The following is a 15,690-nucleotide window of genomic DNA, read 5'->3' on the forward strand; positions in this document are numbered from 1 at the left end:
ACGGTGCCTAAAGTCATCCGGTTACTAAGTGACAGAGCTACAAATTAACCCAAATCTGCAATAAAACTAGACGTCTTTTTACTACTAGAACTACTGCTTATTAGTATAACTATTATTATTCAATTATAAAATTGAAAGAGTTAGATAAAAAGATCTCCTGGGTCCACTCCAGGGCCAATATTCTAAAGTTCTAGTACCAATAGTAACCTTTCTTTTAACATAATTTTATTGTTTTTAAAAGGATCTCCTGGGTCCACTCCAGGGCCAATATTCTAAAGTTCTAGTACCAATAGTAACCTTTCTTTTAACATAATTTTATTGTTTTTAAAAGGTTATACAGGGCTTCCCTGGTGGCGCAGTGGTTGAGAGTCCGCCTGCCGATGCGGGGGACACGGGTTCATGCCCCGGTCCGGGAGGATCCCGCATGCCGCGGAGCGGCTAGGCCCGTGGGCCGTGGCCGCTGGGCCTGCGCGTCCGGAGCCTGTGCTCCGCTGCGGGAGAGGCCACAGCAGTGAGAGGCCCACGTAACGAAAAAAAAAAAAAAAAGGTTATACATGCACATTACACAGAAAATTTTAAACAGCATAAAAGAACTGACAAGGAAAAGCAAGTTTCCCTCTAACCTATTCCTCAATCCACCTTGCTCTCCACACCTTAAAAAAAAAAAAAAGCAAAAAAGCTCTACATATATTATTGCATCATGCTTTTTTGCTTAATACATTATGCTTAATACATTCTGGGCATTATTACATCTTAACATATACATCTGCATTATTCATCAGTAGTGGAATGACTAGAGAGCATTTCACTACAATGACGTACCTTAATTTACTTAACCAGTTCTCTACTGATAAACATTTATGCTTTTCCATTTTCTTTTGATACTACTAACAATCCAGTAATGAATATCCTTTTGCATACATCATTACACACAAAGACAAGATAATAACAATAGAATTATATGCAATTTTTATACATAAGAAACATTACCAAAAAGAAACCATTTTGAGTTAAAGTGTATTGATAGAAATTTACATTTAAAAAATTAAGTCATTCCAGCTACTGGAATAACTGTCACTACACATGTTTTCCTGCTATAAATAACTAGAAAATTGGAAAAAATAGGCTCTAGAGATTTTTAGGTTCTAGAAGTTGTCCTTCTATTGTGAAACACAAGAGAAGGAAAGCAAAGTAAACCCAAGGATCACCTCAGCTTTTGGTTTGTAGACATTTTCTGAACAAATGCAGAGAAAAGGGGAACCCTAAAAGAACATGGCTATTTGCTAAGTTAGGAGACAGATAAAAAGTTTGGGGAGGCCTAGGCAACTGGAATTTGTAAAGCAGTACTTGAATGGAGGAAGCTCTACATACAGAGAAAGCAATCCAGAAATATGCAAAGGGCTCACTTTGAGTCCAAGTACCAGTCCTAAATTATAGTATGAAATCCCACAAGACAGGCAAAAACCTACCAAGAAGTTGTAAACTGAAATTTCAGATTTCACACAGATGATAGAGTTCTATTCAGCCACAGAGGACATACAGAAAACAAATTCTAATCATAAGATTGCTGGAGTGTCAGATACTATACTAGTATCTGACAAAACAGGCAAGGAATATCACCAAGGCAAGGCAAAGAATATTACCATGGATACGAAGGGACATTTCATTATCAAAAAACAGGTCATGAAGATAAGGCTTTTCAAAAAATTTGCAATAGTTTATTTTAAAGACTTTACAACTACAAGTACTTGGGATAAATATTTGGGGATAAATTAACAAAATATGTGCACAATCTATGTGCTGAAAACTATGTAATACTGGTTAAAGAAATAAACATACAAATAAACAATGAGATATATCAGATTCATGAATTGGAAGTCTCAATATTCTTAAGGTGGCAATTCTCCTCAAATGGTTCCATAGATTCAATACAATCCCAATCAAAATCCCAGCAAGCTTTTTTGTAACAATACTGAAAAATGGATTCTAAAAAATATATATAAATGCAAATGATCCAGAATAATGAAAACAATTTGAAAAGGAAGAACAAAGTTGGAGGTCTTAATGACTTCAGGACTTAGTATAAAGTCACAATAATCAATACAGCGTGGTAACAGCATAAAGGTAGACATGTGAAACAAAAAAGAGAATCCAGAAGTCAACCCATGTTTTATGGTCAACAGATTTTTGATAAATGTGCCAAGGTAACTCAATAGAAGAAAGAAGAGCTTTTTCAACAAATGTTGCTGGAACAATAATGAAAAACATTATGCTAGATAGAAAATACTAACTCAAAACAGGTAATTGACCTAATAGAAGAAAACGTAAGAGAAAATCTTCATGACCTTGAGGTAACCAAGATTTCTTGGGTAAGGCACAAAAACCACAGATCATAAAAAAAATTTTATAAATTAGATTCCATTAATATTTAAAGCTTCTGTGTTTTAAAAGGCTCAATTAAATGAAAATGCAAATTGAATAGGACAAAATGATCTTCGTGATCAAGTGTGGAATAATTTTAGCATCAAAAACTATAACCTGATTGTAACATTGAATAAATAAAAGTTGAGTCCACAGTGATACACAAAAAAGAGAGAAATAAAACTTATATGCCCCACTAAAAGTAACTATTATTTGAACTCATTTTGAAAACAGACAGTAAAAGGGAAAGATTTAAGTACTTTATCCAGCCTTTTTGGAAACAGCTGTAGTTTATCCCCAGTTGATGAGGGAAAATTCTTTTTTACAGAATACAACAGATGATAGAACTGTAAGGATAGAATCTGAAGACCACAATATTGCAACCCTCAATAAAATAACTGATCCAGGCAAGTATTATCAATGGATGCAAAATATTAGGTGAAAAAATGTTGAAAAATATGATATTCACCCTATGCCACAGCATCATTCCAAGGATATCTTGCAAAATTGCAAAAGGAAAAACATCTTTACAACTGAAAATTTTCACTATCACTACTGTGAATACTGATTAACAAAGGGTAGGAAAAATCCTTTCGCCTTCTCTATAGGAAAATGGACCAAGAATTATATTTCTGGAAATCTGACAAATGTGGACCATCAATGAGTGACAAATGAGTTACCAGGCAACATTGCTCAAGGTAAAAATGGCCCTTGATCTGGACTAGGAAGACTATGATAACTATAAAATAACCTTGGGCTTCCCTGATTGCAACATGTAATTTAGGCATTTCCCTTCCCAGGATGTGGAAATTACATTCATCGGTCACTATAAGCTATACATGCCTTCTATGGGATACTGTACTTCAAAGCCAGAGTGGCTCACACTCCCACCAATTTGGTTTCATACCCTCACTTAGAAAACCCAAGAAAAGCCCTTGGAATGTTCTGAGATCTCCTCCTGAAAAGAAACACCTACACTGTTCCATTGGCATGCTGGGTTTCCTACTGTGGACATGTGAGTTTGATTATCTAGCTGAAGGCAGTATCACTACTGGTGGTCAAGCAAAGTGGGCACTGCAACCATCTTCACCAAGCAATCAAAGGACTATTTCGTTAGCAGACATTTGGTCCTGTCCAAAATGTCCATAAGATATTTGGTCCATGCCAAAAAGTACTTGACATTTGGTCCTACCCAAAATCATGTGGCATGAACCAAATATGCTCATTTGGATAGGAGCAAATTTCAAGGACCTTTTGGCATAGCCAAGTGTCTTACGGACATTTGGGACAGGACCAAATATCAAGGATCTTTTGGCGTGGACCAAATGTCATATATATTTTGGACAGGACCAACTGCCCTTCCAGGGACTATTTGTCTTATTTTATTTCTTAGAAAACAACAAAAAAAAGGAGTGACAGAATTAAAGCAAATATGGCAAAACGGCAAAATGTTAAGATCTGACCAATTTGAGTGGGAAACACAAGGTGTTCCTTTTATATTCTGCAAAATTTTCTACATTCTTAAAATATGGCAAAATCATTTCTTTAAAGAAAGAAAGCTAGAGTCCATATAGGTCATACAAACGGGGACCAATTCTCTCAAGTTTATTTTCCGTAAAAATTCTAAAGTTTTAAGATATACTACTGTCATTAAAACATTCAACTCTTCTCAAAAGAAAAACACTTTGAGAATAATGAATTAAATAAAACCAAGAAGAATAATCACAACAAAACATGAATCAAGTACTCCAGTAATAGTTTCTTAGAATCTTTATCTTATAAAAACACAAAGCTGAATCAAGGTCAGAATCAGAATAAGGAACAATCAAAGTAACATCAGAATCAAAGCAAGAGAAATTAGAGCTGTTACTTACGATAAAAGAAAGGGACAAACTCCACTGTGAGAGAAGCTGGTTTATATTTCTGTCTGCTCTTTTCCACAGTACTAAGGATTCGTCTATTGTTAAAAAGAAGTTAATACCAAATTACAACAAGGGCAAGTAGAGAAGGCACAATTACAAAAACAATGATAAAATAAATTTAATATTTTACTTTTGATTTGTGTACTGAATAATACATCACCAGGATTGGCACAATCTTGAAAAGCAAGTCTAGCCACTAATTTAAATGCTCACCAACTGAAAGGATTTCTTCTTTCAAATTACACAAAAATTTACAACAATTAACGGTGAAACGTAGCAGTCACATTAAGTTTCCTAACAACTGGAAATAGAAAAAGGAAATAGCCATTTAAAATTTCCAAAATGTAAAAGAACTAGTTCAGTAGTACTGCTAATTTGATACCTAAGGTAGTAGCTTATTCCTACAGTGCAACTGAAATTCATCAGAAATCAAGCTACTCTGTGCCACTTTCTGAAATTTTATCTGGACACAAAGACTCCATACCACTGGCTTCTTCTACCTGAAGGATACAGATCCAGAAGGCTGGGATTATTTTTGTTTCTAATTACAATTTCAGTAATTTTGATGGCTGAAATATTTCTACAGACTTTGGTAAGGCCAACACAAACAGCATGTGCTTTTACAAAGAACACTTCAATTCAACACAAAATGAATCTCTTAGATGGGCATGGTGGGTGTGGGGCTTGGGGAATAAAGGTTACTGTTACAATGACATATCAGCAACTGGTGGACTGTTGAAAATCCAAAAAAAAAAAAGACTTTTTTCCATCCCCCAAACAAGCTCTTAACACTGTTAGAAACCTAGAAAAATGGTACAGGTGAACCGGTTTGCAGTGCAGAAATAGAGGCACAGATGTAGAGAACAAATGTATGGACACCAAGGCGGGGAAGTGGCAGGGCAGGTGGTGGTGGTGGGATGAACTGGGAGAACAGGATTGACATGTATACACTAATATGTATAAAATGGATAACTAATAAGAACCTGCTGTATAAAAAAATAAAATTAAATTTAAAATTTTAATTAATTAATAATTAATTAAAATAATGTATAAATACGCTCCAAAATCTTTTTGCTCTCACTAAAAAAAAAGGTAGTAAAATCATGCCTTTATAGAGAGCAAGTGATTTAGTAAACTTTTTAAATCTTAAAACAACAACAACAACAAAAAACACTGTTAGAGCCAACAAAAATGGAAAATATTTGGAGAACAGCCACATAGAAATTCCATACATTTAAATACAATCTACTGATAAAGCACTGGATTAAGATGCCTTCTTCTCAACAATTTGAACAATATTCAATTAAGGTATTGAAATTATTTTCTTTATAATTATTACAATTGTTCCTTATAATTATATACAAAGAAAAGCCAGTTGATCATAGAATAAGCTGAACAGGATAGGCACAGCTGGACTTAGTACTGACACACTAAAGAGTTCTAAGATCCAGATCTAATATCCAGATTCACTAGAAATCATATCAGATACCATTTGCTACTGCACTGCTTTCCAAATCTATGCCTATTTCCATTGCGTAGAAGGCTTAAGAATTATCCTACTTCTGTATTTATTTTAATTTCAAATATAACATCTTAGAACATTACTGGATCTTCCTATTTAAGATCATTATCAAAACTGTTTATGTGTTTCTAACAATACAAATATTACTAGAGTTTCAAATAAAAAACTGAGTCATGCCTTAAAAAAATTAGTCATGTTGTAGAAAAAGTAATTTTAAAAGGATGAAATCTGATTTAGCTTTCAGTTAGGTTTTTCCACGTATTTACATTTTGCACATTTATTATAAATTATGATATTAACTAATACATTGGATATATCCTATCCAAAAATCCTGTGCTACAAACAAAAATAAAGATTCTCATTTGATTAACATAATGAAAATGTACTCCTGCAATTTGTGATTAATGACTCATTCTAAAGGCTCTGTATTAGATGTAACATATGAACATAATTTCCATTATAATTGTGCTAAAATTTAATAAGCTAAATTAAAGAGGTGAAAACTATTATACATAACACAAATATTAAAGCATAAGTAGTTTGCACTGCATGTTTTCAATAGGATAAGACAAAACAGCTAATAATGTACCATTTTTAGAACATAGTATATTTGGTTGCTCCATTATTAACTGATATTTGGGCCAAGCGTTTAGCACCTAGTTGATGCCAATACATATCAACAGGTTGCTGAGAGGGATGCAAAATGTTTGTTTGCATCTCAGTTTTCTAAGTTTATGTCCCCTGGTCAATTTTTCTGTGTCTGTGTGTGTGTGTGTGTGTGTGCGTGTGTGTGTTTTCCCATCATACCTAGAACATAACTACTTTTCTTAATTTTTCAACTTTTTATCTGGAAATAAGTTCAAGCTCTTACAAAAGCTGCAAGAATAAAAATAGTACAAAAACTTCAAGTATAGTCTACCCAGGTTCACTGTTAAAACTTTATCCTAAATGCTTTATAATTTTCTCACTCTCCCCTGAAAAAAAAATATATGCACATATATCTATATATGAGATATACATTTATATATACACATATTCAGACTAATAATATTTTTCAGAACATTTAAGGGAAAATTATGAATATTATAGCCTTTTACCTCTAAATACTTTAGTGAATAATTCCTAGGAATACTGTCTTACATAACACTACAGTACAGTTGTAAATTTCAATACACTTAACATTAATGTAATACATTTATGTAATCTACCAATTCATAATCCAGTACGTCAAATGACCTAATCATGTCCTATAGCATTCCCACCTTCCCACCCCTAAGTATAGTCTCCTGTCCAGGGTCAGGTATTACATTTGGCTGTCACATCTCTTCAGCATCCTTTAATCTGAAACGTTTCCACAGCCTTCCTTTATGACACTTTTAAAGAATACTGTCTCCTAACCCCTCCTTTAACTCATTAAAATGTTGTTCATCTGGAGTTTGCTTGATGTTTCCATACACTTAAGATTCAGATTATGCATTCTTGGCTGGAATATTATACAAGCAATGATGGGTCCTTCTTAGAGTATCACAGTTGTAAGCACAGGATGTCCACCTGCTTCTCAATGATGATGTTAATTTTGATCATCCAGTCAATGTACTACCCAGTACTGTACAAAATAACTACTAATTTTTCCTTTGCAACAAATAAGTAAGCTGTGGAGAAACATTTTAAAACCATGCAAAAGCCATGTTAGTTATCAACACCTGCCCCTAGACTTAGCATCCTGAACCATATCTTTCCTATGATGTGTGCAAAATGCTGATTTTTTCCCAACACCAGCAGCCCCTGTACATTACTAATTAGCATTTGGCCTTCTAATGTAAGCAAGAGCCCTCTCTTCTCCCCTATCTCTCTCTCCCTCTCTGTCTCTGTCTCTCTCTCAATCTTTATCAATCACTGGTATGCACTCATGAATTCCTTTTTTCCCCCAGTGGTTTATAATTCTTTAATGAATTATTTTTGTGTATATATTGTCCCAGATTTGGCCAGTAGGAGCCCGAAGACAAAACTTAATGTAAATTATTTTTCTCAGGACTTCCCTGGTGGTCCAGTGGTAAAGAATCTGCCTTATAACACAGGGGACGCAGGTTCAATCTCTGGTCAGGGAACTAAGATCCCACATGCCACAGGGCAACTAAGCCCGTGCACCACAACTACTGAGCTTGCATGCCTCAACTAGAGCCCATGTGCCACAAACCACAGAGCCCACACACTCTGGAACCCAACACCACAACTACAGAGCCCTCACACCCTGGAGCCTGCACGCCACAACTAAAGAGAAGCCTGCGTGCCGAAACGAAAGATGCCGCATGCCTCAATGAAGATCCCACGTGCCGACCCAACACAGCCAAAAAAAAAGGTGAAATAATGTTTTTTAAAAAAACTATTTTAGTCTGTGGGCAGACAATGAGTCCTACTGAACTTACACTAGGCACAAAGTAGGAAGTCAATAAATATATTGTTTGTTTTTGTTTTTTGGCTGCCATGAGGCATGCGGGATCTTAGTTCCCTGACCAGGGATCGAACCCATGTCCCCTGCAATGGAAGCGTGGAGTCTTAACCACTGGATCACCAGGGAAGTCCCAATAAATATATTTTTAAATAAATGCTTGAATGAATAAGTCATTTTCAGGAAAGATTTCTTTCCCTATTTTAGTTCCATTTGGAGAAATCTTTCTAAATATGATGGATTCTACAAATAAAATCAAAATTGGGCTAACAGATTAATCAAATCTATTAATTAAATCAAATTACACATGAAGATACGAAAAACATCCATATATTTCATCAAATAAGAAATATAATTTTAAATGGCTTTGTATTTGGAATTATGTTAATTTTAATTAAATCTGTTCTAATCTGTTTTAGCTGTATTGGTAAGCACAAACAATAAGAAAATATATACATTCCAAATTTCCATTTAACTTCAGAATCATATTAATATATAAAGTCTAAGTTATTGTTATAGTTCCCCTGTACAGGTCTTCCATGAGCTATACAGATTTCTCCTAATTACATGATTTATCTCCACTATGTTTCATTTTTCTATCAAAGTCAAAGAAAACAAAGTCTCACTCTCTGCTTTTACCATTTACCTCAGAAGTAGTTCATATTATTCCTGGCAAAACTGTTATGCCTATTAAAAATAATACCTGGACAGCTTCCAGCACAATTTCTGGTATATATACTGCACTCATGAAATGCCACCACTGATCATCTACTCTTAGTTCTCCTTCTTGTTGTCATCTTACACTATAACTCTTTCTATATCATGTTATAATGTTTAAATGTCTTCTTGTTTTTGGCTCTCAAAACTTGTTTTGGGGGGCTTTCCTGGTGGCGGAGTGGTTAAGAATCCGCCTGCCAATGCAGGCGACACGGGTTCGAGCCCTGGTCCGGTTAGATCCCATATGCCGCGGAGCAACTGAGCCCGTGCGCCACAACTACTCAACTACTGAAGCCCGCGTGCCTAGAGCCCGTGCTCTGCAACAAGAGAAGCCACCGCAATGAGAAGCCCGTGCACCGCAGCAAATAGTAGCCCCCGGGCTTCCCTGGTGGCGCAATGGTTGAGAGTCCGCCTGCCGATGTAGGCGACACGGGTTCGTGCCCCGGTCCGGGAAGATCCCACATGCCGCGGAGCGACTGGGCCCATGAGCCATGGCCGCTGAGCCTGCGCATCCGGAGCCTGTGCTCCCCAACGGGAGAGGCCACAACAGTGACAGGCCCGCGTACCGCAAAAAAAAAAAAAAAAAAGAGTAGCCCCGGCTCTCAGCAACTAGAGAAAGCCTGCGTGCAGCAACAAAGACCCAACACAGCCAGAAATAAAATAAATAAAATAAATTTAAAAACAAAACTTGTTTTTGTTTTCAATTACTAATTTTATTTAATCTGTTTTAATTTGTTCTCGGGTCTACCTTTTCATATCTTCTCTTTCTCCCACCTTTAAATTCATTTTGCTCTTAAGGATTCCTCTAAAAGCCTCTTCTGTCATTTCCAGACTCCTCTCCTTATGTTCCTCCTTCTATATGTCTTCCTGTCTATAAATAAAAATTCTTTGTCACTGTTTCAAAACTTTAAAAAGTTACCTTAGATTTGCCATTGCTGACAAGGCTAAGGTGGGGGATGGGGAAGTAGCAATAGTGGGAGGAAGAGATATAATTTCCTTAAGAAATCTTGGCATAAATGTCAAAATTGGGGGAACATTGATTAGTTGAGAACCAAAGTGCTAAATGCGTAGAAAGGCTACAAATGGAGCACTATTATGTACTCCTCTCTTTGAATCTTTAGAGAGTTATGAGCAGTACATAGGCAGAGGGAAAAGGCAGTGACAGTGCTGTCTGCCAACTATTTCCATGTCTACTCCTTTTAGTCACAGGGTAGAACTAACTTCCACCTTGGTCTCCCTTCTTCTTCTGGTCTCACTGTGGTAGATGGGAGCATGTAACTAGTCTTGGCCAACGAGTTCTGAATGAAAGTGAAACATGTCATATGTCATGACCAGACAAGAGCATTAAAACTGCCAATGTGAGACATTTCAGAGCTTTCTTTTCTCTTTCACATGGTAACTAGCACAGCCTTAGATGCTTGCTGTTCTGTCAGTTTAGGATCTTGAGTGACTATGATGAGTAGAGGCTCCCTGCCAACCATGGTAGACAGAGAACAGGAACAAGAAGTAAACCTTTGTTATTCTAACCCCTTGTTTGTTACTGCAGCTTATCCTGATGGATAAATCTTTGCCAAGAAAAATGCAAAGCACTTTCTCACTGGAAAAAGAGACATATTAAAGTTCAATAGAAAAGGAAGTAATCAGAAGGTCACTAGTACCTTCCCATTAATAAACAATCAAGAAAAGTATTAGAACGATGTGATGGTTAATTTCATGTGTCAACTTGGGGGGTGCTTTGGGATGAGATTAACACTTAAATTGGTGAACACTGGGTAACGGAACTGCCCTCCAGAAAGTGCCTCAACTAATTAGTTGAAAGCCTGAGCGGAACAAAAAGACTGGCATCTCCAAGCAAGGGGGAATTCTCCAGAAGACTGCCCTCTGACTTCATCTGCACCATCAGTTCTGGTCTCCAGCCTGACTGCTTTTGAACTAGGACTGGAACTGGAACACTGGTTCTATAGCCTTCGAACTCTAACTGCACCACTGGCTTCCCTGGGTGGCAAGGCTGCCAGGCCACATCGCAGATTTGGACTCGCCAGCCTCTATAATCATGTGAGGCAATCGCTTACAATGAAGTGCTTCACACACACATACACACACACACACGGCCTGCTAGTTTTGTTTCTGTGGAGAACCCTGACTAAAGACTACAACTTTCGGGCTTCCCTGGTGGCGCAGTGGTTGAGAGTCTGCCTGCCAATGCAGGAGACGCGGCTTCGTGCCCCGGTCTGGGAAGATCCCACATGCCACAGAGCGGCTGGGCCCGTGAGCCGTGGCCGCTGAGCCTGCGCATCCGGAGCCTGTGCTCCGCAACTGGAGAGGCCACAACAGTGAGAGGCCTGCGTACCACAAAAAAAAAAAAAGACTACAACTTTCAACACATAAAGGAAAGCAAATGTATAAATAAGCAGATAGAATTGTTATATTTAATAGCTGGAGTATTTGTTCCTATTAATTCTATTAGACACTTCTTGCTTTACCTAAAGGATGTGTTATTTCAATAAAATCTTACTATATAGAACATATAAAGTATTACCCCATAGTCTACATACATGTTCTCTCAGTTACCAATCCTTCACCATTATCTAATGGTGGCTATTCAAAGTGAGGGTATCCTACCCTAAATATCCTGAAAAGCCTATAAAAAAAATCAAACATTCTAGTAACGAAATGTTGCAGGAAGTAGGAATTGTTTATAAGTGGGTCAGGTTACACTGAAAATGAAAAAATCCTGAGATTTAAAGTACAGCAGATTAGGGAGACCTAAAAAAGAGATCTGATTGTAGGTGATAACACAACTCTTCCTATTCTTTGCCCACAGGTAAGAAAGATACATGAGTTTTTAAACTCTTCCCTTTGAGCTGTGTACTGGTAATTATGCCATTGTCACTAAGCTACAAATCCATCATCTTACATTCCACCTGCTTTGTGATGCTGGAACAGTCATTCTACAAACTGTATTTCCTTTTCTCCAGCTACCTCACTCTTGGGTTCATCAATAGTGGGTACTAAACAGAGCCTGGAAAGCTGAAAGAGTGAAAGGGGGACTGATGCCTTATTCCTTATTTTTTTACTGGCCAACAGTTCTTAACTATGGCACTCACAGTTGGTTTCTTTCTTCAGCTTATTTTTGGCAATACCAGAACCAGCCTCTTCACAGCTGCTCAGTGATAGCAGCACTGGCTTAGGACTCTATCCTCAGAAGCCTCAGACCAGGCACTGCAGGACCTCTTCTCCAAAACTTCTAGTTTCTGATAACTCTAATCTCTTCCCTTTGTTCCCACAGAACCAGGGAAGTAGCTGCTTCCTGAAGTTACTATCTCTGTATTACATCAGTGTCCCCCTTTTGTTTTTTGAGTTCTCTAATACCTATTTAACAATCTCCTTGTATTATAGCCTCTCTTTTTAAACACTGGTTTCTGACCGACACAAGCTCCACAATTAAAAATAAAAACACAAAATACTGTTAAAATTCTTTTTCAAATCATGAAATATGCTTTAAAAAAAGATAAAGTTCCTTGAAAAATATGTACACTCTACTTGATGCTACTGTGCTCTGAGATTTTACCATCAGATTGTTAGCATTCAATTGCATTACAGAATAAAAGTTCAGGGTAAATTTATTATCTAGAAGTGGCGTTCATCACTAACTCATTACCTCCAATGTAGTTCTCTACCTCAGAGATAAGGATGGGGTCTTAGACACATCTTACCAAATGCTTCCATAGAGAATGAGACCTGTTTTGAAGAATTGTATATATTATGATATTTAGGTTTTAAATGAACATTATGATTTATAAGACATACCCTGAAATTCTATGCCTCCAATTCCGATATGGGTCATATAAACTTTCACAAAATGCCAATGCATGGATCACAAATTCTTCGATAGATGTCTGATCTGCCAATTCCTTCTCTTTTTTTTTGCTTTTTAACTGAGAATTTAAACATAAAATTATATGTACTTAAAAACGTTAAGCTGTATAACATACTGACCAACATCATTAAAAGACTACATGTTTCATTCGTCTAATAATAATAACTCATTTTTATTCAAATAAGCCTAAGTTCCATTTGAGTGTGTAAAGGGTCAGTTAATCATATGGGTTGGATATAACCTCTCAAATTTTAAATATTTCCTAGGAAGGATTTCAAATGGATAGACAAACATCTTTCCAAAAAAGATGATGCTTTCAATAAGAGGGTTATTTGATGAATAAATAATAAATACATAAAATGGCAAACTGTGTCATTTAAAATAGCCATTTATAAAACACTTCAACTTTTAAATTAAAATAACAAAATGTATTAATAATTGCTTGTCTACTTTCAGATAATTGCATAAGATGCCTGAAATATATAAGTACCCACTGATAATTTTAATGATCTTCTCAATTATTACCTCCTCTGAAAACATTTAACTTTACTATGATATTTTAAAAAATAAAAACTAGTTACTCTCAGTAAAACAACAAAAAGGAATATATTAATTCACACCTACTTGTTGAATATAGAGTGTTGTCATAGTGATAACATGATTGATATACGAGCAAGTCCCAATTTCTTCTACATTAGATAGATTTCTGTGAGGAAAAAAAAAGAATAGCCATATATTTATTACATATGAATAATGAGAAAATGTATGCTCATGAATTCAGGTTGGTTTTCGGAACACATGTTGGCAAATGAAATACAAATAACAGTCATTAAAACTTAAAATCAATATGGTTATATAGCTGCTTTCCCACTGAGAATGCAAAACACACCTCAAGCACCATTTAACTACTATAAGCAGAGAACATTTAAGAAAGACATGCCAATTAGCATTTGTTTATTATAAAAAATTGGAAAATATCACAAAGTAGAAATAGAAAAGAAAAAGTCACTAATATTCTTACAACCCCAACGTTAGCAACTATATACATTTTGGATTATTTCTTTCCAGGTTTGTTGTTATTTTCCTATGTACTTTTTTAGCTTGGTTTTTTGTACATATTGTTGCCTTTATAACTTATGTGGTGCAGTTTTATAGTTATCATCTTGCTTTCTGAAATTATAGTTCCCCTTTTAGACTCATAATATATCTCCTCATCTATATTAAAAAGCCTTGAGAGAAGGGTGGGCATCTATACATACTCCAAGAGGGCATAGTGCATGCCTTGTTTAAAGCAGTGTGTCAACAAGTGCCTGGTGTTTAATTAAAATATGGCTCTCATTTTTATTCCATTTTTAATAAGACTGAGGTATGACACGTAAAATGCTAACATGTACTCTTACTAATATCACCAGTCTTTTTCTTGGCATACTAAAAAAAATTCTGTTAAGACAAAAAACTCTATTGTGTTCTGAGACATTGTGACCTTGAAAAATACTTTATATCTTAAAATCCAATAAATGCTAAAGGAACAGGAAAAATTAACTAAATTAATGAACTTAGTGTAAGAAGTCAGAATGGCATGACATCTTTGAGAAAGCAAAGAGTAAAGGCAGAGGTAAAATTCAAAGCCCCTGTGGAGGATTCTGGGAAAATAGCCAAGTGGGAAGAACCAGGAATCTGTCTCCCAACCTAGAAAACAGTTACACTGTCAAAATCAGTTTGATGTAACTATTTTGAACCCTTGAGTCTCTGTTCAAGGCTGGCAACTTCTATGGGAAAATCTGGATGATAAATTGCAATTAATGTCCTAAATTCTGCTCAATTTCAGCTATTAGCACAGTAGCACCTATCAATCTGCCACTCCCAGACATATGGTAAGCAGCTGTGCACATGGTCCAGGAGCAGCTTGCTAACAGCTTGAAGAAACCAACATGGGCAAAAAGGACCCTGTCCTCAACATATTGGAGATCGTGCTCTGATCACTGATTGCACCTTCTGATTATAGAGGTGCAGACAAAGAGGCAGGCAGGCACTGATATTGCACATCCTCACCACTTGTTACAAGCCCCTCCCCCTCTGGCTGAAGTAATTTCCAGGGGACTTAAAGGCCATTTCCCTTTCCCCCTCCATCTTTTTGTTTTTTCCCCTTTTGGGAGCCAGATGTTAAAGACTAGGACATTCAAAAATAACAGCATAAATGGGGAAAATTAGAGAGTGACCACACATGCTGAGGGAAAGGGTCAGAGTAGATCTGAGCAGACCTTATGTTTACAACTCAGGTTGATCCTCAGCACAGAGACAATCTGCAATGATCAAAAAATAAAACAAATAAACAAAAATAACAACAAAAAGCAGCAAACCCTGGGAAAGGGGGTAAATCTGATTTTCAGAGTTACCACATTCTTAGATTCAAATGTCCAGTATTCAATTAAAAACAAAAATCAGAAGGCATACAAAGAAATAGGGGAATATGGCCCAGTCAAAAAAAAAAAAACAGAGATCAACAGAAAGTCCCTGAAAAAGATATATTAGACAAAGACTTCAAAATAACTGTCTTCAAGATGCTCAAAGTATCAATACTAAAGGAAGATGCGGAGAAAGTCAAGAAATTAATGGGTAAACAAAATGGAAATATCAGTAAGGAGATTAAAAAAAAAACTAAAAAGAAACCAGAAAGAAATTCTGGAACTATAATCACTATAATGAAAAATTCACTAGAGGAATTCAATGGTAGATCTGAGCTGGCAGAGGAAAGAATCAGTGAACTTGAAGATAGCAC

At 36.2% G+C, this 15,690-nt stretch overlaps 1 protein-coding gene across 1 annotated transcript in view; it reads right to left on the bottom strand.

The window, feature by feature from the left end:
- Positions 1 to 15,690, bottom strand: part of NBEAL1 (neurobeachin like 1) — a 188,425-nt gene that overhangs the window by 137,828 nt on the left and 34,907 nt on the right. The window contains exons 5-7 of the mRNA XM_032637277.1: positions 13,536 to 13,617; positions 12,842 to 12,969; positions 4,296 to 4,378 (exon numbers count right to left, since the gene is read on the bottom strand). Of these exons, the coding sequence (XP_032493168.1) occupies positions 4,296 to 4,378; positions 12,842 to 12,969; positions 13,536 to 13,617 (293 nt within the window). The remainder of the gene's footprint in view (positions 1 to 4,295; positions 4,379 to 12,841; positions 12,970 to 13,535; positions 13,618 to 15,690) is intronic.

The sequence above is a fragment of the Phocoena sinus genome, chromosome 7, assembly GCF_008692025.1.
Source record: "Phocoena sinus isolate mPhoSin1 chromosome 7, mPhoSin1.pri, whole genome shotgun sequence".
Classification (NCBI taxonomy): domain Eukaryota; kingdom Metazoa; phylum Chordata; class Mammalia; order Artiodactyla; family Phocoenidae; genus Phocoena; species Phocoena sinus.